Genomic DNA, 27,008 nt, shown 5'->3' on the forward strand with positions numbered 1-27,008 from the left:
GGTGAGCAATTGCATTGTGCATCACGTGCTTTGTATATTCTTTTATCATCATTATTATTATTTTCCCTTCCTTTTCTGTCCTATTAAACTGTCTTTATCTCAACCCACGAATTTTACTTTTTTTTCCCCAATTCTCTCCGCCATCCCACTGGGGTGGGGAGTGAGCGAACGGCTGTGTGGTATTTAGCTGCCTGCCGGGTTAAACCACAACACAGTGTAACTTAAACTCTCAAGGACATATTGGTGGGGGGATAGTAGAGTCTTTCGACAGTAAGATTTTGTCTTTGCTGCCAGAAAAGTGTATTTTTTTTTATATCCAGTGTAATTAACACAAGAGTTATCCCAGGGTAGAAATAATTCACTCTGTGACATAACTGAAATGTCTTGTCTGTGCTGTCTGGTTTTGTTTTTAACCTTGGGCTTAAAAGGAACCAAAAATCTTTAGTTGTAAAAGAGCACATCATCTGCAAAATATTATAAGCCATTTATCTTTATGCACAAATGCCATCTAGCACTGCAGTTCCACTTATGCATCATTAAATGCAGAGACCACACTCATTTTGCCCCTAACTAGTAACAGTCTCCCTTAGAAACCCAGGGTATTCCAGACAGTGCTGAAAGAGGCATGAGAGGCACAAAAGCCGGTGCTCAAGCCAGGCAGAGAGGGCCTCTGCCCTCCCTGAGGGTCTGCTCAGGATTGCTTCACGTGGCAGCTGCAGCCAACGGGAGCAGTGTCAGCGCGCTCGGCACGGATGCGTCCGCTGCAGTGGCTTTGCCAGAGGGCTGGCAGACCATGCCTGCTGGCCCCTGCCTGCTCTGAGCAGGCAGCACTTGGGTTGTGTGGGCACATCGCTCTCCCCATCTCCCAATTCTTCTGCAGTGTTGGGTTTTGCAGATGTGAAGGCTTTTGGAAAGGCATGACGTGGCAGCTGTTCCTGTGCCTGGTTGCAGAGGGTTGGCCGGGGGTGTCACGATCCTTTGTCTTTGAATTGCGTGTTTGGATGCATCTTTCCTGCCTGCGATGCTTTCTTCAGACAGTGTTTGAAGGCCAGAACTGAGCCTGCTTGGGTGGCTGGGTTGAAGCAGTAAGAGCTGGTTTGGGTTTTGGTCTCGGGTGAACCAAAACTACAGGCAGGTGCTGTGCTGGTCGGTGCAGCACTGGTATGAATGTGGCTAGCTGTGTACCATGGTGAACATCGTACCCTGCTGCTTGAGGTACCTTCAGACAGGGAGAAAATTGACCAAAATAGCAAATAGACTATTTTGAGACTAAGAATTTTATGACAGCCCTCCATGTAAGTGCTCCTATCCTGTAGGTAAGAGCCTCTGTAAGTCATTCCAGCTGAAGATTTGCCCCAGTAACTGCTCTTGCCAGACAAGCACTCATTCATAGTCAAAGGAGGTTTCTTCAACTTTGGGTAGATGCCAAGTTAAACTTCCACTAAGATTTCTTATATTTGCAGCCATGATTGATTACTTTTCTCATTATTTGATCTTGATATAGAGACATATGGATTGAGCTATGTTTATATCAACCCCCAAAGATTTTTTTCTTTAGGAACATCCATCACAGTTGCACGCAAACTGTTCTGCTCTGGCACTCGTAGCTGATACTAGCTGGGGCTTTCAAAGTTTCTACGTGTGGCAGTTGGTATGGATCCTCCTAAAGAGCCCGCAGTGTTCCGAGCTAACCAAGAAAGCAATAGCAGTTTGTTAGATGTGCAGAAAAATACATGCAAACAGCTCTGGAGAGTGTGGGCGGTGGCTGTGCATAAACCTAGTTGTTGGGAAGGATTTTACAAGTTGAATCCAAAGCATTCACCGGTTACTAACTTTATACATGCAATAAAAATTCTGAGGGGTGGAAAAAGAAACCCTCCCCCAAAAAGGGGGTGGAAAAAGACCCCCCCCCCCCCCCCCCCCGATTTCCAGGAAATTTAATGTTAAAACTTGTAAGGGAGTGAGAAGTTCTTAGATGTGAAAAATGCCACAGTAACATGCCGTTCAGTTTTAATTATTTCTGATGTAACACTTCATTCAGCAACTGTTTTTATTGTTTTCTACTCAGTGGTTTTAAATCAGTGGTCTGCAGATTCCTGGGGTTCTTGGACAGCTTGGGATGTCTGAAAGTTATCTAAGAAAAGCAGGTCTGTTGTTAGCGCGTTTGAGTTTGTTGTCCAAGGGTCTCCTCTATCCCGGGAAAATATTTTGGGCATGCACAAGACTCAAAGATTGAAAATAACTGTTAAAGTGAAAATGCTCTGAGAGGCTGTTTCCCTAGAGAGAAGCTTCTAATGAAACCTCTTGTTTCTGTTTTTGGTTATTATTTCCAATTTATTACACCTTGTCAATCTTTGTTAAAACTGAGTTGACTGGGGGTGGGGAGGGGAGACTGAGAACTGTCACCCTTTTTCCTTTCCTCCTCTTGCCTCTCCAGGCAGGTAGTTTACCTTATTTCTGTGTGTACTTCAGGTGAGCTGCCTGATCAAGCTATCCAAAGTGTCAGAACAGATAATTGTGTTCAGCTGCTCAACATATTTATGTAGATAGCAGGATATTGTTATTAACCTTTTTTTATACAAGGCTGAATTCCATGAGTTGTTTGGGGTTTTTTTTAAAAGTATTTAGAGGGAGGGATAGGTTTGTCTTAGTTTCTCAAAAACAGAGATAAATGCTACTGCCCTTCATTTCACCAGTCTGTAGCTTTATTTCTGGGCAGTTTACATTAAAGAGGTTTATAAATAACTCTACTTTTTTGTAGTGTTTGAAGGCAGAGGCCAAATCAATGTGCAATATGCAAAAGGAGGAGAGTTAAACACTGTTCATGGTTTGTTATTGCTATCTCAGACTTCCCTGTAAAAGCTGTCCTTTTCCTGCAGAACAGGGGTCTCCTGAGCTATAGCAGGACAGAGGTGCAGGCGTTGCATGCCAGGGATGGGGACTGGCACCCAGTCATACATTGGCTGCAGACCTGTGTGTAAGACCTGGGAAAAGCTGTGCTACAGCCTTCCTTCCGTCTGGCACCCTGGTTCCTGTGCCAGCTGGTGAGAGGGTTAGTGGGGAGCCCTCCTTCCTCCAGCAGCACGCTCACTTAATTGTAGGGCTTTGCTGTTGTCTCTTCTTCACTTTGGAAACTTTCCTCCATGGGCACTTGTCTGGCAAATTGCTTCTCTGGTGTCTAGGGCAGTTGCAAGACAGTGGCAGTGTGCATGGGCAGACCGACAAGACAACTGAGTCTTCCATGGAGTGCAGGAGTCTGGAAAGGTTTCTGCATGTATCTAGGTATCTTCTGATCAAAAGGTTTGCAAACTGGTAATACAAAGGAACTGTTATCTTACTGGTGGAAAATTACAAGTATTTGCAGTAGCCTGCAATCAGTTTACATCAGTCTCTTTGGGGGTGTTGTGCTGTTGTGGTGATTTAGTAACACGATGGCTGCTGCAAAAAGACAAACAATCCTCAAGATCAGCCTGCAACAATTCAGTATTTTTGTTCAGGCTTTGGTACCCACTAGAACATCAGTCTTGGAAACGGGACTGCTAAGACTCCCTGAATCTTGTTTAATAAAATCATGTAGCGAGGGCATCATGATTATAAATCACACTTGGAAATTGGCCTGCAGAGTACTTGCTGGGTCATGTGGTGTCATATGCCACCACTGTTCCCGGCTTCTTTTTAATTTCCGAAAAGAAGGCATATAACAGCAGCTGGAGATAGAGGTGGAATTCATTTAGCTGCTTCGAGAAAGCTACTGCCAGCAAAAAACAGCAGCTCGACAGTCTTGGGTTGGGGAAAGGGATCCAAGTGACTGGAGATGGTGTAATGAAAAGGAAAAGAACCAAATGATTTGGCAGCATGTGAAAGAGGTAAGGATGTGGTAGAGAAAGGAGCAGGAAGAGCTGAAATGAGGAACAGAAGTAAACAATGTAATTTAACTTATTCAAAAGGGACAGAATGCTTATTAAAGCTCTGAGAGATGATAAATTAGTGCTTTGCTGCTATTGTTGTTTCAGATAGAGTTGTCATATGGTAATACTGCAGCAGCGAAGGCTGGAGGCTCACGAATTCATAGAGGGGAATGGAAGGTGGGATATATGGTTACATGATTGAAAGTTGGAGATGATGAGCCAAAATGTGCAGCCCTGATTCAGGAGAGCATCCTTACACATGCGTGCTGTTCCTTGGAAGCTGCTGTTACATGCGGAAGAGGGGTCGTTCAAAATGCGTACTCTGCTGCTATGAAGACGTATCCCATGCTGAGAGCTTTTACCTTAGTTGGGAGGTGCCGTCGAGGCCCTGCTCTAGCTTATGAAACCCTTGTCTGAAATAGCCCCGGAGCCCTCACCTGGAAATGCTCTTTTGCTGTTACTCCTGTGACAGCACTCAGAATGTCAGAAGATCATTTGAGGCGCTCTGGTTGTGAAGTTTTCCCCTAAGGAATACTGGGCTGGGGGAGGGAATCGCAAAATGATTCTTTTCTTACATTACATAGAATCTCTTGCATTACTTACTGTGGCATATTGTTTCCTCCCACAGAGTTCTGCTCAATCGCTTTCAGGAAGAGGCTACTCCGTAAGTCATTTTACAGCTAATTCTTTCACTTCTGTTGATGTTGACTGCAGAGGTTTACACTACCTATTGCATATCCACTGACATGAAAGAAACGCAGAACATAAAAAATAGGGTTAGAGTACAGGACTGTCATGCACCTGGCAGGGGACAGCCCTGACACGCGAGAGCGCATTAAGAGTCTGGGGGCTTCTTCAATTTAATTTTATACTTATAGGGAGGGGTTTTTTTGCTGTTTTACAGTGGATTCAGCTAGATGGTCACCTCCTGAGAATTAAAAGACATGAGTGGGGAGACTTTTCAACACTGGTGGGAGATGCTTCCCTCCTCTCCCCCCTCCCCCATACAGGTTTTCATTTGTGCGTTAAATACAAGAATCAAAGACAAAATTACTCCATTTTGAGAAGAATTGTGACCCTCACCAGTGTGAACAAAAAAAGTCAATACTCTCTTATTTACAAGCTCTGAGTTATAAAACAATCTCCCTTGTTTTCAGAGGAGGGTGTTGCTGGTGTTTTCTTTGCAGGAGTGCCATAGGTACCAGTGTTTTAGGGCTGGTGTTAGAGGGCCAGGACACGTCTGCATGTGTATGCACTGTAACAGTGATGTTTAATTGACCATTTCTGTTCACATGTACCTTATCTGTATGTGCAATAATGACATTTCTTCATGTAGAGGTGGTATAATTATTTGTTTATTTTGGGTACCTTTGCTGCTCAGCTGTCCAAAAAGGCAAGCACATAGACCTTATTGTATATATTAACAAGGAAATAGGAGAAGGTGTAAGTGGCTTAGCAATGTCAACATGAAAATTCCTGGAATTGCATTATATCTGACTCTCATAACAAATGTATGGTGTGTAGATATCTGTTGTGATACCCTGGTTGTTCAGCCAATAACTCATGTATACTCTCATTGCTAGTGCAAAGGCTGTAGATGAAGGCACATGCTAATCTTGTATGCAAATCTGAACGAGAATGTCTCAGTCCAGCTAACAGTTCCTGCCTACGCTTATTGACAATAATTGCTGTTTTCATGACCTCTGCCATGATAAAGTTTTGCCTTCTAGGTGAATGGTCCCAAACTCTGTTTCTTACCTACAGCTATAACTGCTCACTTTTGATAGACCAGAGCAAGGGTGGATTTTGTATACTTCAGGAAGTTGATGTGGAGAGCTGGTACACGTTTTTTTTGCAATAATCACATGAATTATTTTCTTTCAATAATTTATGTTGTATGTTTAGAGTTGTATGATGGAGCCTGTGAGCTCCTACCCAGTGCTGTGTGCACAGAGAAAAACTTTCTAGGCAGTGCAGAATTTATGGTCTGATTTCACAGCAACACTGTTGCGTGCTATCATACATATTATCAGAAATTCATAACACAAGACTAAGTACATTTTAATCATAAAGCCATTACAAAATAACGTATGACTTGAAAAGTCTTACGGTTTTAATGACATAATGTCACAAATTTTTAGACAGTAATGACACATGTCTCCTTAGTATCCTCCTGTCTAAATCTTTCCAGCATCCCAGGTGAGTATCGTTACTTATTTCATTGAGTGATGAGGAATGTTTGCTCTAGGACCAGTTGAGCGCTGCTTCCCATACACATGAACAGTTGGATTCACCTAAGCTGCTGAAGGCAGATACTGTATCTTCTATTTGTCTGTAAAATGCCATGCATGCCCGTGGCACCACATAAATAATAATGAATCATCTTCACAGATTTTATGACTGAGGGCATGGTTTGGGAATTAAACAATTTCCCACTGGCTATAACATAGGTTGCAAAATCTTAATGGAAAAAGGCCAAAGAATTCTTTTTAGAGTCTCAAGGCCAATAAATCATAGGACTGTTTTCCTCCATTGCTGGCTGTTAAGAAATTTACTTTTGTCTCTCAGAGAAATGATTTTGAGAAAATTTCTAGCTCCTTCTCTGTGTGTGTGTGGGGACAAGGTTCTTTTATTTAGCCAGCCCATAACTTCTCAAGGGAGGTAAGAGCTTTCTGCGTGCCAAGGCAGTAGTTTGAGATCATGAGTAGTGTGAGCTGGGGTTGCTTTTCCTTATGGGTTGTCATTTTCCCTATTAAACTGCCTTCTGCCTCACCGTGTACCAGCTGTTGAGGCTGACCGTTTCCCTTAAGACTCTGATGCTGCTCTAAATTGATTTAGCATAAGGCAGAGACTATCACTTCCAGCACTGCCAGACCTCGCTGGCCCAAACCTGCATTGGAAGCTGATTCTCCCAGGTGGCAGAGAGATGTTCAAACCACGGGTTCAAGACAACTGGCCCCAAACCAGGGGTTGTCCATAATATCTTGTAACAGTTTTCATTTTCTCATGAAAGCAGCTGTGTATGAAACACTAAGTCAGTATTTTGGCTCTGCCCCTGTTTACATCAAATAGGTTGTTGCCAGACGTGGTGAATGCATGATAAAAAATAGTGCTAGCAGGAGGCACGGTGGAGACACCATTCTTGTATTGAGTGCCCCTCCTGATATCTGTGCACGGCTTGTGTTGTGGAAGACTCTCACTTGTGGAATGATGATATATATCACTACTCGGTGAAGTTCTTGTACTGGGTTTCATAAGCAGCTGTTTAAATACCACAAACTATTTTGTGCATGTTCATTTTTAATTAGCTCGTTTCGAATCTGCACACTTTACCATTCACTTGCTTTAGCCGTCCTTGCAGAGATGTTTGCTTTCAGAAACATTTGTAGAAAATGCACGTTTTAAGGAAATGTGCATTTGCAAAAAGAGGACTTAAAACCTGTAGTAGTAATCTTGGATGAAAAATCTCAATCCAAGGTTCAGCTCATCGAGCTGGGCAGCAGAGAGAAGGCAAGCAAGGCCTGTCTGTGTAGTCAGAGCAGGCTAATGTTGAAAACCTCAGCAAACGGCTCATATATAAGGTACAGACTCTGGAGCTAGAGTTAAGAAGAAAACTAAATGCAAGTGTCTAAAGAATAACTCCTGAGTGTTGAACAGTCCAACAACTTCATTGACTTCAGGCTTCCCATGGAACGTTAAGTGCCTAAATAAGGACCGTGCTTGAAATAACTCCATGAAATTCTGGTGTCATTGAAGTTACCACATAACCTCTGGTTAACTTCAGCTGCACCTAGATTTAAATTATAGCCTCAAAAATAGCATTAACAGTGACTTGGCACATAGTTTCACAGTCTATCTGTAGATATCATGGACAAAATTTCTTATAAATCTACTTCCCAAAATAAAGTTTTGAATGGCATTTACTTTTATTTGGATAACATGAGACATATCTGTGTCTGTACTGTTTCTGCAAGCTCCTTATCTCATCAGTAGCATGTGTTTCATATCCTTATCTTATTAAATGTATACTTCCGCTGTGCTGAGAAATGGAATGCTAGTTTGTTTATGGAGGTTAATATCTTACTCCCTTTATGACTTGATGGTTACATACGTGTGATAAACTACTCCAGCCATTTGTCACACTTCCTGCACACACAAATGAGATTAGTGATTTTAGTCAGAAAGGTCTGTCTGTCCTCTGAGCAGACAAAACGGATTTTCTTTTTGGTAACAGGATGAGAGGCCTGTCTACCTGAAAATGCACTGATTTGTTAAAAAATATGCAGAGAATTGGAAGTTAGCTGTATGCTGAGCTTTCTATATATCACTGATATATATCCACTCTGTGGACCATTTTTCAAATTTATTTCTGATAGTTAAGTCAATTTAGGACCTAACATAGTTAGAAAGTAGTTACAATGAACACAAAATCAGTACATACAGTTTGTTATTAATGGCTAAAAAGTTGCAATTGCTTTTAAGGTTGAGCACATCGTATAGACAAACCCAAGCTGCAGTTGAATTTGACTCAGTTTTGTAGAGAGCACGGAAAAGAATGGAACTGGGAATATGTGGTAGCTTAAAAAAATAAACAGAAAACCTCTTCCAATACATTATGTAGTTTATTTATAGAGCATCTGTGCAGCTGTTCCTCTTCTGAAATGGAAGGGGCTAAAATGTGGGAGCGAATAAAAGAATAAACTTGAAAGCATATGGCAAATGGGTAGCCAGTGAACCAACCTGTCTGAGTGTACCTTGGAACAAAAGTCCAGGAGGATGAGACGTCTTTGTTTGGTTTTATTTGTTCTTGGAAGATTTTTTTTTTTTAATAAAAACAGTAACGTACACTTGGCAACAGCAGCAGCTGATTTTTATTCTGAGCCTCTGTAAAATATCAAAGTCTTTGCAGCCTAGTCAAATCCCTGGCAGCTCATCAAATTCTGTTGATTTTACATCTTCCTTGTTGAGCGCCGGAAACCAGTGTCTCAGATAACTTAGACTGCAGCTCGTGGATAGAAAGAAATGTGCAAAACACCATAAGGCTTGCAGAGACACTTGGGTCATCCAGAGTCAACTCAGTGCTATCTGCAACCTTCTTTCCTTCTGCTTGGTGACATGGTGAGAATGATTATCTCGTTACCCAGATGAAGCTGGAACCTGAGGTGCTACAGGCAAGCACTGGGTAGGCTTTGAGCACCCTGAGCCCTGCTGCACCGTCTGCCTGTATCCCAGTCTGTTCCTTCCTGACTGTTTCTCTCAAATTACATTGTTGATTTTTGGAACTGGCTTTCCAGTTGCTAGTGATCTTTACAGCCTTCCAGGACTCCCCTCCTGTGCTCTGCCCTTGATGTTGCTGTACAGTGGGCTGTCGCCCAACACAGCTGCCCATGACCACCTTACCCCACACAGATCTTTTTAGCTCACACCCGTGAGCACGCTTGCCGGGACAGCAAGTACTGAGCTGTACTTCACCTGATTTACAGCATGGAGGTAGTGTCCAGCACAACGAGCTCAGTGGGAAGGAGGACAGATACGAATGACTGTGAAGTGCTAGGCGATCATAAGCCTAGAAACTCTTCACTCTTCGCAGGTTTATATACCCTCGTATACCCTGTAAAGCTCTTTTCATGGCCTGTTTTAGTTTTGTGCCAGCTCAATGCAGTTCTGTGAAACCCTGAAACAGATGGTCCCCACTAAGGAGGCTGTTCCCATGCCAGAAATTCTTGGTGCGTGCACAGGCAGGTTCACTGTTTCACTGTAATGGTTACAGAAGCTTGCTGAAGATCACGCCAGTAGCATTCCCCTGATCCACTCTGTGCTTCAAGGATGCTCTTGTGCTCTTAGGCTGGGGACCAAATTGTCAGACTTGGAAAAGCACCTTCAACAGCATCTTTTCTGTACAGAGCTTAAGTCAGTACCACTTCCTACATGGAACATAGTCCAAGACCCCGGGTGATGATTATATACCTTGCCATCTTTGAGATTGCTATGGAGAAACTGGTGTCCTGAGAAGGATGGATTTCTACATAAAGATCAACAAAATTATTGCTATGAAGCATATAATACTTCTGGTTGGGAATTCTTGAGTGTGCTTCAGCTCATGGGTGTGGAAGCATGCTCGGTGCCCAGAGGCAAACTTGAATTGTAACTAATGGGGTTTCTCCACCTGTCGATCTGTCATACACTAATGAAAAATCTCTCCTCTGTAGGTAGGTAACATTTCTTAGCTGGGCTGGAAAATTCATTGTGTTTTAGGACCTCTGATAAATTAGCATTTTTCCTTGCCAAAAATCAATATTGGAAACAGGGCTCTTGTTATGAATCTAAAACTCCTTGAGCTGGAGCCAAAGTTAAATGATAAAAGTGAATTTAATATGTATTTCCTACAGTAGTGTGCCTGTGGGCTGGCAACACGAGCAAGACTTTCTGGACAAGACTTATGAATAGGGGAGTAATAATTCCAAAATAAGTATCAATCTCATTTTGCCGTGATGCCAAGTATAAAAGAGGGACTATAATTGTCTTTTGCTTCTGGACAAGAAAAAGAATGGCGGATAGGTCCCCTTTAGGTGGAGCAATACTCTGTTGTCTTTGAAGACAGATACTCAGTTAGAGAGAGAAAAGAAAAAGGGACTATAATAAAGTGATGTGGCTGGTAAGAGCAATGACAGCACAAAGGATTTTAAAAAATAGAAAAATAATAATATGTAATAGAAACAAAAAGAATTTTGAAAGGAGTTCTCCTTCTAAGATAGCAGGAATTTTAGAGAGCCAGGAATATAATGGTGGATGTCAATCCGAAGCATTTAACTTCTGCTGGTTTTCTTCTCATGGGTTCCTAAATAGCCTCACTTTACAAGAACTATCCCCATGTTTGAATTCACCTGGACAAGCTGAGTTCACTGAATAAATAGTTTGTTTGCTCTGAGTGCCATGTGGGATGGAGCCAGGTTGCTGTAAGCCAGCTGAGGAGCTGGCCCCTTGACTCCGGAGGCTGTCCCATAACCCATGAGCTCAAATGCTGCTGAGTAATTAGTGCATATATTATTCCAGATTCGTGGGAGCTCTTAAGGGTTTTTGAAATGTCCCATGAAAAGCGTAAGCAGAAGTACAAACATAAATAAACTACATACTTCAACTTTACAAATACTGAAGTCCATGAACTTCCTTACAACACATTTTCCTTTAGAAGTTCCCTCTTCTGAAAGTCTGTTTCTTCTTAGATGACCTCTGCTTTTAATTAGGATGAAAAGTCCCATAAATTTTCACTCATCTCCGCAGCCATAAGTAAGCACAAAGGGTCCTCTCTGGCTGAATATCAGTCTGCCTGAACCGGTGGCCTTGGCAGAGGGGCTGCTTAGGAGGCTCCCGACACAGCCGTACCAGCAGCGGTGCCCCTTTGTCCCTGCGGCCGGAGCGGGATGGGATGATGCTGATTTCCATAAACCCTGCAGCTGCAAGGGAAGTGCAGCCAGCTGACACCGCAAGCCCTTGCGAGCCCCTCGAGGGACGGGGCATATGACTTCTGTGTGATTTTTGCCCACGTTTTTAATCTCTCCTGCCATTGCCCTCAGCTCAGGGCAGTGGGGGGGAACAGATCTCTAATCTGACTAGAAAGACGCTATTGTTATACAGACGCATCCCCCGAAATTCCCAGTGCTCCTTGGCTTTTGGGGTAGGATAACCTCGCTGTCACTGGCCTTGCACGCTAAAATGAAGAGTTGTCCTAAATCCATCTTGAATTCACCAGCCTGGAAAGGATTACATCCTGCTGAAGAGGAAAGGCAAAGGATTTTGAGAATATCTGGTCTTTATTTCTGGGCCTTTTTGATTAAGACTGTCCTGAGGCAGTTGTGTCATATATATGCTGTAGCTTTCTTTGTGTAATAGGGCAAGGTATTTGCTTGCCTGTCTCAGCTGTTTTCACATTGTTATTTGCTCTCGTGGCTCTTTTTCCTTACAATCCATTGCCTTGTTTTAACTTTCTTTCCTTTCCCTTTAACAAAACCAACAAAAAGATGATCAAAACAGACAGTTGATTAGAATCAGGGCTACTTACCTGATGAGCACAGTGAACAGGGGTTAAGTGTGGGGCCTCTTGGTGGACTTGCTTTTGATTTTTCTTTAATTCTCTAATAGTCTTGTGCAGTGAGAATTGACGGTGCTAGGGCTTTATACCTAGAGAAGGGGTTAGAATAGCCCATTTCTGAGGGCTGCCAGAGCATGCTAGTGTTTATTGTGCTGGGTGCTGCGGTAGGTTCCTCAGAGGAAATTCGCGGGGCGGGGAATGGGGGTTCACACCCTCTTGTTTTATCTCATATCTCAATATGCCCTTGCAGAAACCTGTACCCAAAACCACGGAGTGTAAGGTGAGCAGCAGAGGAAATAACAGCGCCGCTAACTCAAAATGCTGTTGCAGAGTAAAAGACGAACAATGTGTTTTGTTGGCCTTAATAGTAGGTGAACAAGAGAGAACAAGGAAAAGGAATCGAGTGCATCAACTTTGTGGGTGCTATTGGCATTAGAGAACACCATCCATCATTTTAAAGCATTATAAGATTTAAAATACTTAATTGTGCAGCTCAGTGGAATGCTCTGTTGTACTTACAACTGGTAAGCAGTCAGTCCCAAAATGGTTTTCCCTGTGTTAAACTGCAATGAAATAAACTAGTCTAGAGAGGGTAAGTTATTTGGGTTGGTGATAAAACTAGGTTTAGGGTTCCTGTAGGTTGCTGGTCTTTACTCAGTTTCATCACTTGCATTTTTTCCTTGTCTCCTTTTTTTTTTTTTTTTTTAACTGGGATATGTTATTAAAGGCTAGAGGAAGATCTTCAATTTCTTCCCTGTCCTAACAGAAGACAAAGATGCAACTTTAGTTTAACAAAACAACAGATGCAATCCTAAGTCAGATCTCACACCAAAGAAAGATTTGGTAACATGCTGAAGGTGTGGTGGCTCTGCTGTGAAAACTGCAAATGGGGGGGAAATCTGCTGTAGGCTGAGGTTTCTCTCGTTCTCGCTTCATGTTTCAGCCTGGCTGCAATGTAGCTGGTTGCTAAACTGTAAATACACTGGGGCACGTAGTTGCGCCTGCAGTGAAAAGGCAGCACTCCTCCATTCCTGAGGGGTGAGAGAACAGAGAAGCAGCACCATGCTTACTTCTGTAAGAAGGTGGTTCAGGGAGGAGCCCAGGGTTCCTGGGCTGCCTTTCTAGGAATGGTTAAGCTCCTGCTGCAAGAGTAAAATCATGCTGAAGAGACTGGGTTTCTCATCTGCAGCGCTTGCTTTGCTGGAAAAGGAGCATTCAGATGGAAACCCTGGTCATGTGAAATGTTTTCATGGTCAGTGTTTTCACTTCCTGCCACCTTAGCGTTTCAGTGTCACAGTTCCTTGTGGTCGACTCCAGCCCCAGTCACCATGAGTTGCTGGTAATGTTTTAAAAAGGTGTCCTTTCTCCTTTTTATAGCAAATAAATAAATGAAACTCTAAGATACTCCTCCTTACGTGATGCAAAAGGACTGACTGCAATTCTAGAAAGCCAGGGAATGCAGGGCAAGGGCAGAAATGTAAATGAATCCGTTGTGCATAACTTGTGCATGAGATATGAATCACGCAGGGGTGGGAGACCTTTGCAATAGCATTTGGCAACTGGTAAGGCCAAGGACACTCTGCTTTTTCCTTGTTTAATTAAATGGCTTTAGGGAGGCAGTGGTGTAATTCTGAAATTCAGGTATTGCCATACCCAGAAGTTGGTCATTATAAGTCTTGTTTTAAAACCCGTTGTTCAATGAAACTAATTTCATGGAGAAATTTTTAATTTCCGGTTCAGAATACCCAGTGTTTCAACTTAGTTTTCAAGTGATTGTAGCTGTTCTCTCATTTTTCAGCTCATCGCAGGTCAGGAACTCAAAGGCATTGAGGTTGAGTAAAACAACTGTTCATCACTCTGAGCTCTGCTTTGTTTTTGTGGGAGTTGTCTGCTTCTGTGGCACCTTCGGTTTCATTACTTTTTTTAAAGTTTGGTTTACTAACCTGCTCTTGGAACAGATACAACCACCAAAGCTGCTTTTTAATTAGCCCTGTGGTCCATCCGGTGTGTGTGTGCTAACGTCTTGGCTGTACAATGTACTTCCAGTGAAAGGGAACAGTCTGCCATAAAGTCTTGTAACCTTGAGGTCAGTTTTGAGCTCAAAATTGCTTTTGATTATGGCATTGGTATGTGTCTCAAAAAAATAATAAAAAACCCAGCAAGCGCTAGTGGTCCTTACATGGTGCTGCTCAGTTACACACTCAAATGGTGTCACATCTAGATTTTAACGGAATTAACTGCTTTATTTATAGATTCTTTCTTTTTACTGTGCTACTGGTTGTGAATATTCAGAGTTTTGCAACCAGAATGATGGAAAATTGGCATACGGTTACATCATTGTGGACACGTCTGCAGTGGTTTCTACAGGAATGTAGCCTGATTCATAATTTACTGCCTGCATTTCATCTCTGTGCTATATGATGGATAAGACTTTTGTGTGACCGAACACTTGCGGCCTAGGTCTGTAGTATCCTGAGGAATTTTCTTGTCTGATTAATTCACCACATATGTTCTCCAGAAAGCCTCATGACATTGGCAGTCTTTGAGAAACATGTTAGAACTGTGTAGATGCTAGGTGTTTGCAAACCTCCGTTCAATTTTTTATACTGGTACTTGCTATCTGTAAGCAAAAAGAAGTTTTGGGTTTGATTCAGAAGCTGTCAGGTATGGTTCTCAGGTTTTCTGGACGTGGTCATACTAGATGTTGGAATGGTTCATGCTACCCTTGAAATCAGCTAATCAAAGCAGGACAATTTTTGGACATATTGTAGCAATTAGAGTGCTCTAGATGAAGGATGGTATAGACTGCATAGTGTGTACTTTTAACTCATGCAGCGTCATACTCAGACCAGTTGGTAATTACCAAAGGAAAAAATCGTTACATTGAGGTGGGTAAAACATATACCTGTTTTAACAGATTGATGAAATTCTGCTGTCAACTGCAGTGGTTAAGGGCTTTATTTTGCCTGGTATCACATACACTCTACAAATAGCTAGAGCTGAGCAAGTAAAAACATAACTGTTGTCTGGGGGGTTTCACCCTACCTTCAGTTGCAGACTATGGTTTAATATTATTTTTCTTCAAAATTATTCTTGGTGAACTGATTTTCATATATCATCAAATCATTGTGACAACTATTAGAACTCCAAAAGTGACGTCCCATTGTGTGACCAAAGCCACGTGCCCTTCTTTCTGCCACCTAGTTAAGGACACCAAATGGTGTCAGTGGGAGAAATTTCTTACTGACTTCACTAGGTGAGGACTAGGAGCTTCAGGCTCTGGGCAGCAGCAGCATGAACAGCTGAGAAGCTGAACTTAATGGGATACTGTAATGAACCAAAGATTCAAAACTTGTTCTCAAAATCACTTGTTTAAAAGGCTTTTTCTCTGTAAGCATTCTTTGTAGCAAAATACAAGCAGGTGTTGACACAAGCATGATTGTAAGGCTTGTGATCAAAGTTAGATCAAACCTCCTCTTCCAGTTCACAGAACACATATTCCCCACTGTATTCATGTTGCTCTTCCAAAGCTGCTTAATAGCATCTAGGCCAAGTAGCACACTGGTTTAAGAGAAAAAGAGCTTGAAACATGAAGATTAGGATATCACAGTGACGATGCCCGAGGCCACTAAGCGCTGTGTAACTGGCAGGCATCGAGTTGTAATGGGTGGAGGGTGGTCACAGATTTCTTCTAAGCATCTTTCCCTTCCTCTAAGGACTTGCTGTTCTCTGAAGAGCCCTAATTTTGTTCATTTCTAGAGAGCCGGGGAAGAGGGCGGGAGAGAGTAATAAATGGTCCCTTGAAAACAAGAGTCAGTAATACACGCCACATGACGACCTAGACAGCTTATTTAACTGCAGCCAGTTTCCTGCTGAAGATTCATTTCTAAGAGATTGTGAGAGCACTCAAACAGGAAGCTGCAACTTCACCAAACGGTTTCGGTATCAGCGTATTATCTGTGGTCATTCCCCTCTACAGCTTGCGGCTAGCTTCTGGTTAGCAGAGAAAGACACTTTGAGCTGAGCTGGCTTCAGTTCCCACCTACTTAATCAGTTAAGTTGTGAGCCGTGTGGTTAGCTCGAATCCCCTGGTTGTCTTGTGGATTGCCAGTGACAGGAAGGTGGAGATGCATTGAGTGGTTCAGACAGGAATAGCTTGGTTATCTGATGGTCACCCCAGAGACTGATAAAATCATGTAAGCTCTTTTCTGAGAAGACATCAAAAAAAGCAGAAACTGTTGTCTCTAACCACCTGAAGAGTTTACAACGTCAAGGGAAATTTTGCTTATCTTAAAAGCCTCAAAACTGTTAACTCGCCTTCACCACTGCACACCACAGCAGTGCCTTAGACTCTCGGTGCACGGAATGAAGCTAACAGGCCGTCACGTGCAAAGCTGTAAAATCTTATTGAGGAAACATAGTTCAGATCTTCCAAAATTACTTTGGCACTTCAAATTTGGAGATGAACAACTTGAAACATATGAGAGGAACCGGTCTTTTCCGAGGGAGCATGCTCCGTATTTTTAGAAAACTCGGCTTCTTTGAGGCTGTCACATTGTCAGGAGTTTGGGCATGCAAAGTGATGAGTCACTTTTCAAAGCATAGCCTGTTTGATGAGCCTGGACTAATCTGAAGCCAAAACGATTGTGGCTGTGACATGAGCTTGCAAAGGTTAAAACAGAGAAGGTGGTCATATCCTTGGGACCACTTAGGGCACTTGGTTTGTTTCTGTCATATATTTGCTGAGCAAACCTCCGGATTAGAACGGCCAAGCTTCAGAGAGAGACCTTGAGCAAATGAGGTGTTAAATTAGTACTTTCAAAGAGGCCTTGGGCAGGTTGCTCTGAGCCTCGGTGCCTGAGTTTCTCCAGCCTTAAAATGGGGTAGTGGTACTCGTCTCCTTTGTACGTTGAGGTGTACAGATGGAGAGTGTTTTACTGAGTATTTACTAAAATAGGTAAGGTAGTTCTGAACAGAAGGTCCACCTAATTTTTGTGTCTTGTGCCTAGAGTACAAGGACCTCTGTGCTGCTTGTCCCGTGTCCCTGTCTGACCATCCCTCTCCTCAAACCAGGCCCCTCAGCTTCTGTCCCCTGGCCGCAGCTTGCAGCCCAGCTCCCCATGCTGCAGGTGCCCGTCCTGGCAGTGGCTGACGTCCTGCGGACGCTGCCAAGCAAGCGTGGGGAAGGCAGTGCCTCCAGCTGCAGCAAGGGGCTGGGATGTCTTACACCCATGGGGGAGAGGCTCCCATGGCCAGTCCAGAGCCCTCGCACCCATCGGGGCCATCGTGCTAGCACTGGGGGCTCTAGCCCCTTCCTCGCTGCCAGCCTTGGCATAAAAGCAAAGGTGGGCTCAGCAGCAGGGCTCCGGCAGCACAGCCTCGCCCTGTACCTGCACGTCGTCAAAACTTCATACTGAATTCACGCTATATCTGATGTGTGATTTGTAGCTGTAACGATCACCGTAATGAAATCCTGCTTGTCTGTTGGTTTTGTTCAGGTTTTGAAATAAAGCCTACGTGTTTGTAAGAGCATGTGTCTGTACAGGAGGCATGTAAGATGCTTTTGTCTGCTTACATTGCTTGGCTCAGCCTCTGTCAATGACAACCATAACAATCAGTGCATTTTTGACTCAAAGCCATTTCCTTTCCTGGTGCAGATTATGTCTGGTATGCATAACGTGTTAATTTAACAAAGCAGTTCTTTTGATACAGCTTTAATTTTTTAACAACAGCTCGGAGGCAATGATGTACAGATTATATAGTGTCAGTTTCCCAATTAAAGTTTTACAGGAAAGTACTTTGGTTTTGCTTTAAGCCTGTGTTGAATTCTTCCTTCTGGCACTTGTGCAAATGGAAACTGTGCTATTGCAAAGCATCCATTTGAAACCTTGAAATATTTATTGAGGCTGCATTGAATACTGAAGCAGGAATCTTCCTGTAGGCTTGTTGATGTCTGTCATAGGCATATATTTTGTAATTAAATGTCTGGCAGCTTGTGTGTGTGCATGTGTGGTTGGTTTCTTGTGTTTTATTTTTTTGCAGGTTTTGTTGTTGTTACGCTGTTTTTCCTGAGAAATGTATTTAACACATCCCTTTTAAGAGTTCCTATGAAATCTTATCCAAGGCAAGACCACATCTTTGATGTATAGCAATGAAGCTCCTACTAATTGTCGTGCAGAACACTGAGGAGGTGGCTAAACTGCTGCCCTTCCTAGAATGTTAGACCTTGTGAAGATCATTCCTGCGGCATAACGTGCCTGTTTGGATGGAGATGGGATGGAGAGCACCTGAAGGCACTAGAAGAAAATATTTCACTACCCACAACTGAATAATTTTAGATAAATAATTTTTCTTTCCCTCTCTTTCCCCTTCTTCCTCCCAGCCCTTTGTCTTGGATAATATCAGGTCAGTGACTTTTGCTGTTTGTATCACGTGGAAGCAACAGGGACTGACCGTATCCAAAATTGTCTGCTGGTCTAGGAAAGCCTGCAACCCAGAGTATGCTCCAAGGGATGTGATTGTGTGGAGCGTAAGCTGAAACTCAAAGGGCAAAGCAATGTAGCACTGGCATTAGACAGGGCTAGGAGTCATCAGCTCCAGTGACAGCAGAGCATGCCACTGTGAAGCTGCAGAACCAAATGCCTGATGGCATCTCCCTTGTGCCCTGGTCTCTGGTGTCCTGGTGACACTCTCAAAGTGCTAGCCACTGCTCAGTCTGACCAGAGGCATGTCCTGGCTCGGAAGAGTCTCACCCACCCCCAAGTTGTGTGATGACTAGAAGAACTGGAGTATCAGATACCTAATTTAAGATTAACCTGCAGCCTGCAGTAGCATTAGTTATTGCTCAGATTTGCAAAGAAGCATGGTCATATGAAGATCTCTGCAATTGCATCTAAATCTAGCCATTACTGGGGAAAGTACAGCTGCTTTTACTGGATGGCGAGCGTGATCTCCGAACCTGCGACGACCCAGCAGGCTGTGGCTGGGGCAGGCAGCTTCTCTGCCTTCAGAATGTGCTGAGACTCTGAAATATTCTCTGCTGCCAAAGTGCCAAGGAAGCCACCTGGCCCACTTTGAAACCAAATGCTGCAATCTCATGTGTTTATCACTTTCCTTGTTTTCTTTCTTTTTCTATTTCCAACCAATCTCTTTGGATTAGTCGTCCTGCTAGATAATTATGATTTTCATATCTACATCATCTTCTCAAGCTTGGCTGCGTTATTTTTGGGCAGCTATTTAAGACTTTTATTATTTTTTAAAACATATTGTGTCCTTATTTGCATATTTGCATTTCAGAACAAACAAACAATGATATTTCTCACAGTACGTGATTCTTCAAATATTTTTCTTAACAAGCAGAACTTTTTCAGGCATGCCAGAATCAGCTTCATTATATGCATCCTATTTATGTATCCTATTTAGAGTATTGGAAGGAAGGAAATTAAAGGGGCTGATTCCACAAACACTGTATCTGGTGCCATGTGAGAAGGTACGGTAAAAATTGGTTACTATTTCAAGAAAATTACTACAGTTCCCTAGAAGAAAGGCCTGCCTGCCTTCCTTCCGTCTGTCCTTCCTTCCGTCTGTCCTTCTTCCTTCCATCCGTCCTTCCTTCTGTCCTTCCTTCTCAGTGTTTCTTCTCAATGTTTCTTCTTAAATTCTCTGTGTTATTTCCTTCATCAGACACTGGAACAGAGACTGAGGACCTAAGCAGAAGGGCAGAAGGCCTGGGGAGCTGGGCTAGGTGTGCAGGATGAGGGGCGTCATATAGAAATCCTTAGTAGACACTAAACAAGATGAACACACAAACTTCTTATGTTGCTGCGGTATGATGGGCTCTTGATACATATATGGAAAAAAAATAGGCGTTTATGTGGGAAATAAAAGCCAAGGCATTCATTATCAAAACCAAAAGAAATTGATTCTGCAGCAGTGTTTTATTTCAGTGACTTTATTTGTATAATGGCCGATGATCGATGTAAAGTTAATCGTTTTATCTGAAGGATGTTAGCATAAGCTGACAATTAGTCTCTGCATCGCTGATGGGCTTCGCTGTGGTGGGCACAGAGAGCACAAGTATTGTGGGCTGCATAGCCTGTCAGACCTTCCATCCCCTTCCTTCTGTCCTTCCTTCTCAGTGTTTCTTCTCAATGTTTCTTCTTAAATTCTCTGTGTTATTTCCTTCATCAGACACTGGAACAGAGACTGAGGACCTAAGCAGAAGGGCAGAAGGCCTGGGGAGCTGGGCTAGGTGTGCAGGATGAGGGGCGTCATATAGAAATCCTTAGTAGACACTAAACAAGATGAACACACAAACTTCTTATGTTGCTGCGGTATGATGGGCTCTTGATACATATATGGAAAAAAAATAGGCGTTTATGTGGGAAATAAAAGCCAAGGCATTCATTATCAAAACCAAAAGAAATTGATTCTGCAGCAGTGTTTTATTTCAGTGACTTTATTTGTATAATGGCCGATGATCGATGTAAAGTTAATCGTTTTATCTGAAGGATGTTAGCATAAGCTGACAATTAGTCTCTGCATCGCTGATGGGCTTCGCTGTGGTGGGCACAGAGAGCACAAGTATTGTGGGCTGCATAGCCTGTCAGACCCTACTTCATCCCTAAACTCGGTAGGTTTTAAAGCATCTTGGGGGAAGAGCAAACCAACCCAGGGATTTTGGAAAGTGTTTCTGTTGAGTTCCTCAGTTGAATGATGGCCACTGAGCTGTTGGGTTGGCAGGATTGATGTGATAGTTGCCTTTTGGAACTGAATGCTAAAATTTGAATAGTCTTGCAAATATAAAGGAAATCAGTTCCTCAAAAGCTTCCAGTACTACTGTAGCACTGAATGAGAAAAATAGTGGAAGTTGTTTTAGGGCATGTGGGTTAAATGAAGTGTACGTGTTCAAACATGCATGAACAGCAATGCAAATGAACTTTAGATTAATCTGGTGTTTAGGAAGAAGGGGTTTGGCATGTTTTTAACTAAAGTGTCCGCACGCTACCCATCTTGTTGGCCCAAAGTGTTATGACACACTGTGCATCAGCGACTCACTCTTTAAAAGTTTCTGTTCAGGTGGCTGGGTCAGCAATCAAAACAGGCTCGTTGGGAAGATCAAAGAGGAGGGCAGGTTCTCAAAAGAGAAAGAAAAATTAGAAGGGCAGTTTGCAGTTTCACATTAATTTTCTTCATTGCTATACTGGACAGCCGGGGAAAGTGAGTAGAAGATGATTGCGTGAAGGGATTGAGTAATGTTGAAATGTGCAGAAACAAAGCTGCTGCAGGGGCTGCCTGCCAGCTCTTGGGTGCGGGGCCAGCGGGACAGATCATAATCTCCGAGGTGTGCAAATGGTTCAGTGTCTGAACAGCACATTTGGCACCTACTGGTTTTATCTAGAGTTTTTTGGGGGCAAGGAAGGGGGCTTTCGAGTTTGTTGCTTTGTTTTACTTGAGGAACGGAGTGTGAATGAGAGATCCTCAATAGGACTAGTTTCTGCTTCACGTCAGGGATGTTTTACACCTGATCTGATCAAAACCTTATCTCTGATCTGTCTTCGCCTTGGGCAAACATTCTTGTGCGTATTCTGTTCAGGTAACTCTTTACCTCGCTGGCCTTAGACAATGGGTGGGAGAACAGCAGGATTTTTTTCATCTCTGTCAATGACAGCAGTAGGAAATTGCAGGAATCCCAAGAAAGCCCAATATATAGAGAGAGTGGTTTTTTGCCAGCTAAGCAGGACCACAGCATGGCTGTGACTTGTGGCTTTACTGAGCGTGGTGTTTTTCACTCACTGGTACCTTCTCAAGTTGATTGATTTTGTCAGAATTTGCTTTAAAAGAAATGAATTCTTATCAGTGGTTGTGAAACCTAAGGCAAACATGTAATTGAAAATAAGTGTACAATGGTTTGATCAAGATCTCATGAATTGGGGTTTTCAGACATTTAAATGTGTTCAATCGCTGTAAAGCTGGAAGCACAGGTAGGAAGGATGTGTAATTAAAGTTGCATTGCGGGGAGCCAGATTTGGAACTTCATGGAGCCTTGCTGTTGGCATTTTCTGATTTCAGACTTGTAGTACTGTGCTTTTAATATTTTTCGGGTTTCAATTTAGTCAAAGTCTGTTGCCCTTTTACCCAAACCTCCTTTATAATGGTAGGTTTCTCTCATACCTCAGTCAGAGTCTCGCTAGTGCTTTTCAACCTCTTCCAATTTGCAAACACCCTAAGAGAAATGCCACCATAGTTGCAGAGCCCAATATTTTGAACTTAAGGCCATCTTGACCACAGGCTTGTTTTTTCTTAGCTACCTTTTTACAGCTCATTTAAGAAGTACTCAACAAAGCTGGAGGACTGGTGTCCCAGGGATGAAAACCAGTAGCTTGATGCGGTGGGGCCCTGTTTCTGGCTCCTGCCTCTGAGCACTGCTGTAGCATGAATACTGACTGTGCAAACCAAGCTTTACAGAAATTTTGTTTGATAAAAGTGTACCTTCAGAATTGGTGCAGACTCAGTGCGTCTATCCCAGTGGGCTTTCTGCCTTCTGACTGGAGTTGGGGTCAGATTCGTTTGGATATTGTGGTGGTCTCTGACACCTATTTAATTCTGCTGGAGTGGTGTTTTTGTGACACTATGGTGCCGTGAGAATTCTGAATGGTCCCGTTACTCAAGTAGACTTTATAATTTGGTTGGAAAAATTGCTTTCCAGTGAAACTCAGCCTAAAAGTTAACGTGTTCGTTAGTCACTGAAGTGGTCCACAGTAGCACGACTTGCAGATTATTTTACAATATGTACTTTTCTGGTTGTTTGCACAAATGTAATACAAAAGTTGCTTTTATATTAATCTTTAAAGTTGCGGCCTTGAATGCTTATAATTTCAGCATCCTGAATGTTAACCAACAGAGGAAGCATGGTTTTGTGTTCAAAGCCAGGAGGAGGAGACAGAAGGTCTGTGTTGTATTCCCAGCACTCCTATAATCTTGCTCTGCGATCTCGGGCATGCTGTGCCTTGGTTAACTCATGAGTGGGGCGGGGAGACCTTCAGGGTGCGTTGACAGGCCCAGTTGTGTGAAGGCTTTAATGGTCTATGGGATCTGCTGGTGGAAAAATGTAATGCTGTTCAGAGTGCAGGGATCCGTAGATTTAAGAAGTTGCCCCAACAGTTAAAATGGCATTTCTTCCACTTCTGTCCAGGGCTAGCATCTGCTGTGAACATCTTCAATATTATTTTCCCCCGTTATATTTTTATATTTTGCACACAGGGGCTCGAGGAGACAGGGAATTTCGGAATCGGTACAAGCAGACGTGATGGTTTATCCTTAAATCCCGCCTGTTCCTCTTGGGTATCCCAATGTGTAAGGTTACCTCTCCCCAAAAAGTTCCTGCAGAAGCCTGGCACATTGTGTTACAGATGGCCCCTTATTAACTCTGAATTTCCCCAGTTTCTTTGCTTTTCCAGGTTTGAGTTAGACGGCTTGATGTTACTCCAGAGCCATCCTTTTGATGGCTGGAAACGATAATAGCCTGTGTCATCTGCCCTTTAGATGGAAGGGTTATGCCTCGTCCTTTATTCCTCGGCTCTCCGTACAAAACCCATCCCACAATGCACCCGAGCCGCTCGCAGGTGTTCCCGTGGATCTGCCCTCTCACATGCACCGCAAATTAGTAACAGAAGCTAATGGCCCAGCATGCGGCCATCAAAGGGCTGACAATTCCAGCCTTTCCAAAGGGCCCTTTATGTCAAAGCCCCCCACGAGACCTGTCCGGCTGAAAAGACTATTTGTCTGTCCCTGTGTGCGGGCCTGCTGCAGCGCCGCGGCCGGCTGCTGGCCTCACGCTGCGCCCCTGACTGTTGCTGCTAGCAACAGATAAAAATCACTGTTAACCACAGCGGGGCCCACAGCACATCAATCATCTGGCCCAGATAAAGGCCTCGGGCCTTTGGCCCTATCCTTCGGTTGTTTCTAAATAATTTCCAGTGGCTGAGCATGCTATGGTGTAGGCTGGGTAATTCAGTCCAGAAAACTTCATTTCACTAAAAATGCTTTGATTCTTTTTTTTTTTTTTTAAAGACTGTTTTTGTTCAAATAGATGTTTGTTTCAAAAGGGGGAATTTAACTGATGAAAGGGATGCCCTGAAAGTTCAGAGTGAGAATAATAAATAAAACTGTGTGGTTAAATGTAAAGTACAACCAAACGGGCAGCAAAAAGAATTAGCATTTACCAAGAGCAACAAAGCAACTTTGCACTTTAGAAGAAGCCTCTCTCGGCTTCAGCATCATTCAGCTTCCTGAATTTATATATATTTAAATAGAGATTAATCTTTATATATGGATAACATCATTTCCACCACACCTTTATTAAAGAGATTTATAGCCGGGTATCAAATTACACTTTTAATACAGCCTAGTTGATTTTTTGGTAGCAGCAAATCATATTTGTAACTCTGAATAACTAAACAAATTTGACAGTAGCAAATTTTCTCCTCGACACAGCTAATTCTTCATCCTGTCTTAATGTTCTGCTGTGAAGCCATAAGAAATTGTGATGCTTAGAGCCTGATAGTCATAGGTTTTGTTCTTGCCACTTAGCAATCCTTCAAAGAAGAAACCATTGCAATTTAAATTGAGGGACATCACAGACTCGATAGCAGGGAAACGCTCTCTGTAGATAAGCCCTGTTTTGCAATCTTGCTGGCTTGTGCTGTAAGAGTAGGGTAGGTAGGATATAGTGGAATACTGAAGGTAAAACCAAGTGTTAGGTCGCAAACAAAATCTCTGTGGAAACCCTAAAAATTAAATCTCAGTCAGCCTGCCTTCTGCACAAGCATCTTTGCATACTAATTGCATGGGCCTTTGTATTATTGTAGATACTAATTACCACTAGTTCTCAGTGGGAATTGGACACCTAATTCTCTAATGCTGCTTTTAACCTCTCAGCTTATAAGCCTTGCATTTCAAGGCACCTCGATCCTGCTGGTATCTTCCAAGTACAGGCTTGATCCAGCACATGTGCACTGCTGCTATTTAGTTGATGAAGAATCTTGCAAAATTTTGCAGCGTAGGCAACATTTCTTGGTTGGATATGATCATGGACTTCAACAACAGCTGGAAAGGTTGGCTGAACAGTGCTTCCTCTCTGAGCCTGCTGGAGTCATAACATAGAAGCTGATTTACTTTACCCTCTTATTGCTCTTACGGCTGTGTTTAAGCTGAAAAGGACAATTAAAAAGAGTTAAATTCTCACCTGACTGGTATTAATGGAGCTGAGCCTTTCCTTTCAGTTGGACAGGACTTCATCCAGAGTGCCCTAACAAAGTGCTGAGCTTCTGAAATACGACTTGTTGCTTGGTGGAACCTGATATTTATTTCATACTTCACTGGATGAGTATGAAGAATTTGAAAAGTTTTCTGTAAAAACAGGAGACATTAGCCTGACAAAACATACCTGTGCAATATGTCCTTCAGTATCTTCTCTGAAAACAAAACAAATTTTAAGATTGATCCTGATGGATTTTGAAATAGGTAACAATAAAATATTTTTCAGCCAGCAAGGTCACTGTAAATGCTGGCATTGGATCTGGATGATGTGCCACTACCCTGTTTCCCCTTCTGTTTTTTGGGGGTTTTTTAATTCCTATATAATGCTGTCTAAGAAATAACACAGGGAATGACAGAGAAGGGTAGGCTTAAATAACCCTGAGGGTGCTTATCTTCCTTGGCATTAACTTCATATCCACATTCATTATGTGAATGGGCCAGGGAAACTGTTTCTGTGACAAATTGGAGTGCAGGGTAGGTTGAACAGACTCAGTTCAATTTTAGGTAATGGTATACAGTCATCTATACGGCGATGCGCAATGCATGGTGTAGTCCCTCATTTAGAGAAGTTTGAATGCATAAAGCCCTATAAGAAACACTGTGATAACTCAGTTTCTTACTTTTAGGAAGAGTTGCAGTGCATACAATTAGCTCCTCCATTCTCTCCCCTCCCTTCTTTTAATAACATCAGTAGAGCTTCCCTCCACCTCCAATACTGCCTTGTCAGGGTTGAACTTTCAACGTAGCTGCAGTTGCAAGGAGGATGGGGAGTGTGAGAGAGATCCTCAGGTAGGAGATCGACAGGCACATTGACATAGCCATTATTATTCCATGGCAGACAGGATGGGTTACTCTTCCATCGCACCGCTGTGTGCATATATCAGACAAAAGACAGTTTCAATTTGAATGGGAAGATGAGTGGAGTCGGTACTTTGCTGCAAGCTGCGTGATACTTGGGCAGAGGGGCCTCCAGAATCTTAACTAACACATCTGATCCTTGCTATACAGCATGGCTAGTATTTTGCTGAAAGGTTGTTCGTGGAAAATGTAACTTGTTGATAAATGTTCTTCATGCTAATTGACCACCGTGTTTGCAGACAGATGTGCTGACCTAGAGCTTCCCACATGCTCGTGCAAATCCCTAAGATGGGCTAATTAACTTCTCCATCTTCATTTCCATGGCAAAACCCTCTAAACAGAGTTATGCAAAACAAGTGAAAGAAGACATTGGGCCTCAAGGAGGAGAAGACCCAGGTTGCATATAATTTGTGTGTTAAGAAACAGCCGATACTGGATATCTTCCTTCACTGGGAAGACACAAAATTTCTTCTTTAATAGAATCATAGAATAGTTTGGGTTGGAAGGGACCTCTAAAGGTCATCTAGTCCAACCCCTCTGCCATGGGTGGGGACATCTTCAACTAGATCAGGTTGCTCAGAGCCCCGTCCAGCCTGACCTTGAATGTTTCCGGGGATGGGGCATCCCCCACCTCTCTGGGCAACCTGTGCTAGTGCTTCACCACCCTCAGCGTAAAAAATTTCTTCCTTATATCTAGTCTAAATCTACCCCCCTTTAGTTTAAAGCCATTCCCCCTTGTCCTGTCACAACAGGCCCTGCTAAAAAGTCTGCTGCCATCTTTTTTATAAGCCCCCTTTAAGTACTGACAGGCTGCAATAAGGTCTCCCCGAAGC

The 27,008-nt window shown here is 42.9% G+C and overlaps 1 protein-coding gene across 1 annotated transcript in view; it reads left to right on the top strand.

Annotated features, from left to right (window-relative positions):
- Positions 1–27,008, top strand: part of FBRSL1 (fibrosin like 1) — a 411,006-nt gene that overhangs the window by 104,844 nt on the left and 279,154 nt on the right. The window contains exon 3 of the mRNA XM_019470782.1: positions 4,537–4,572. Coding sequence (XP_019326327.1) covers positions 4,537–4,572 — 36 coding nt within the window. The remainder of the gene's footprint in view (positions 1–4,536; positions 4,573–27,008) is intronic.

This window comes from Aptenodytes forsteri, unplaced genomic scaffold (genome assembly GCF_000699145.1).
Source record: "Aptenodytes forsteri isolate BGI_AS27 unplaced genomic scaffold, ASM69914v1 Scaffold79, whole genome shotgun sequence".
NCBI lineage: Eukaryota > Metazoa > Chordata > Aves > Sphenisciformes > Spheniscidae > Aptenodytes > Aptenodytes forsteri.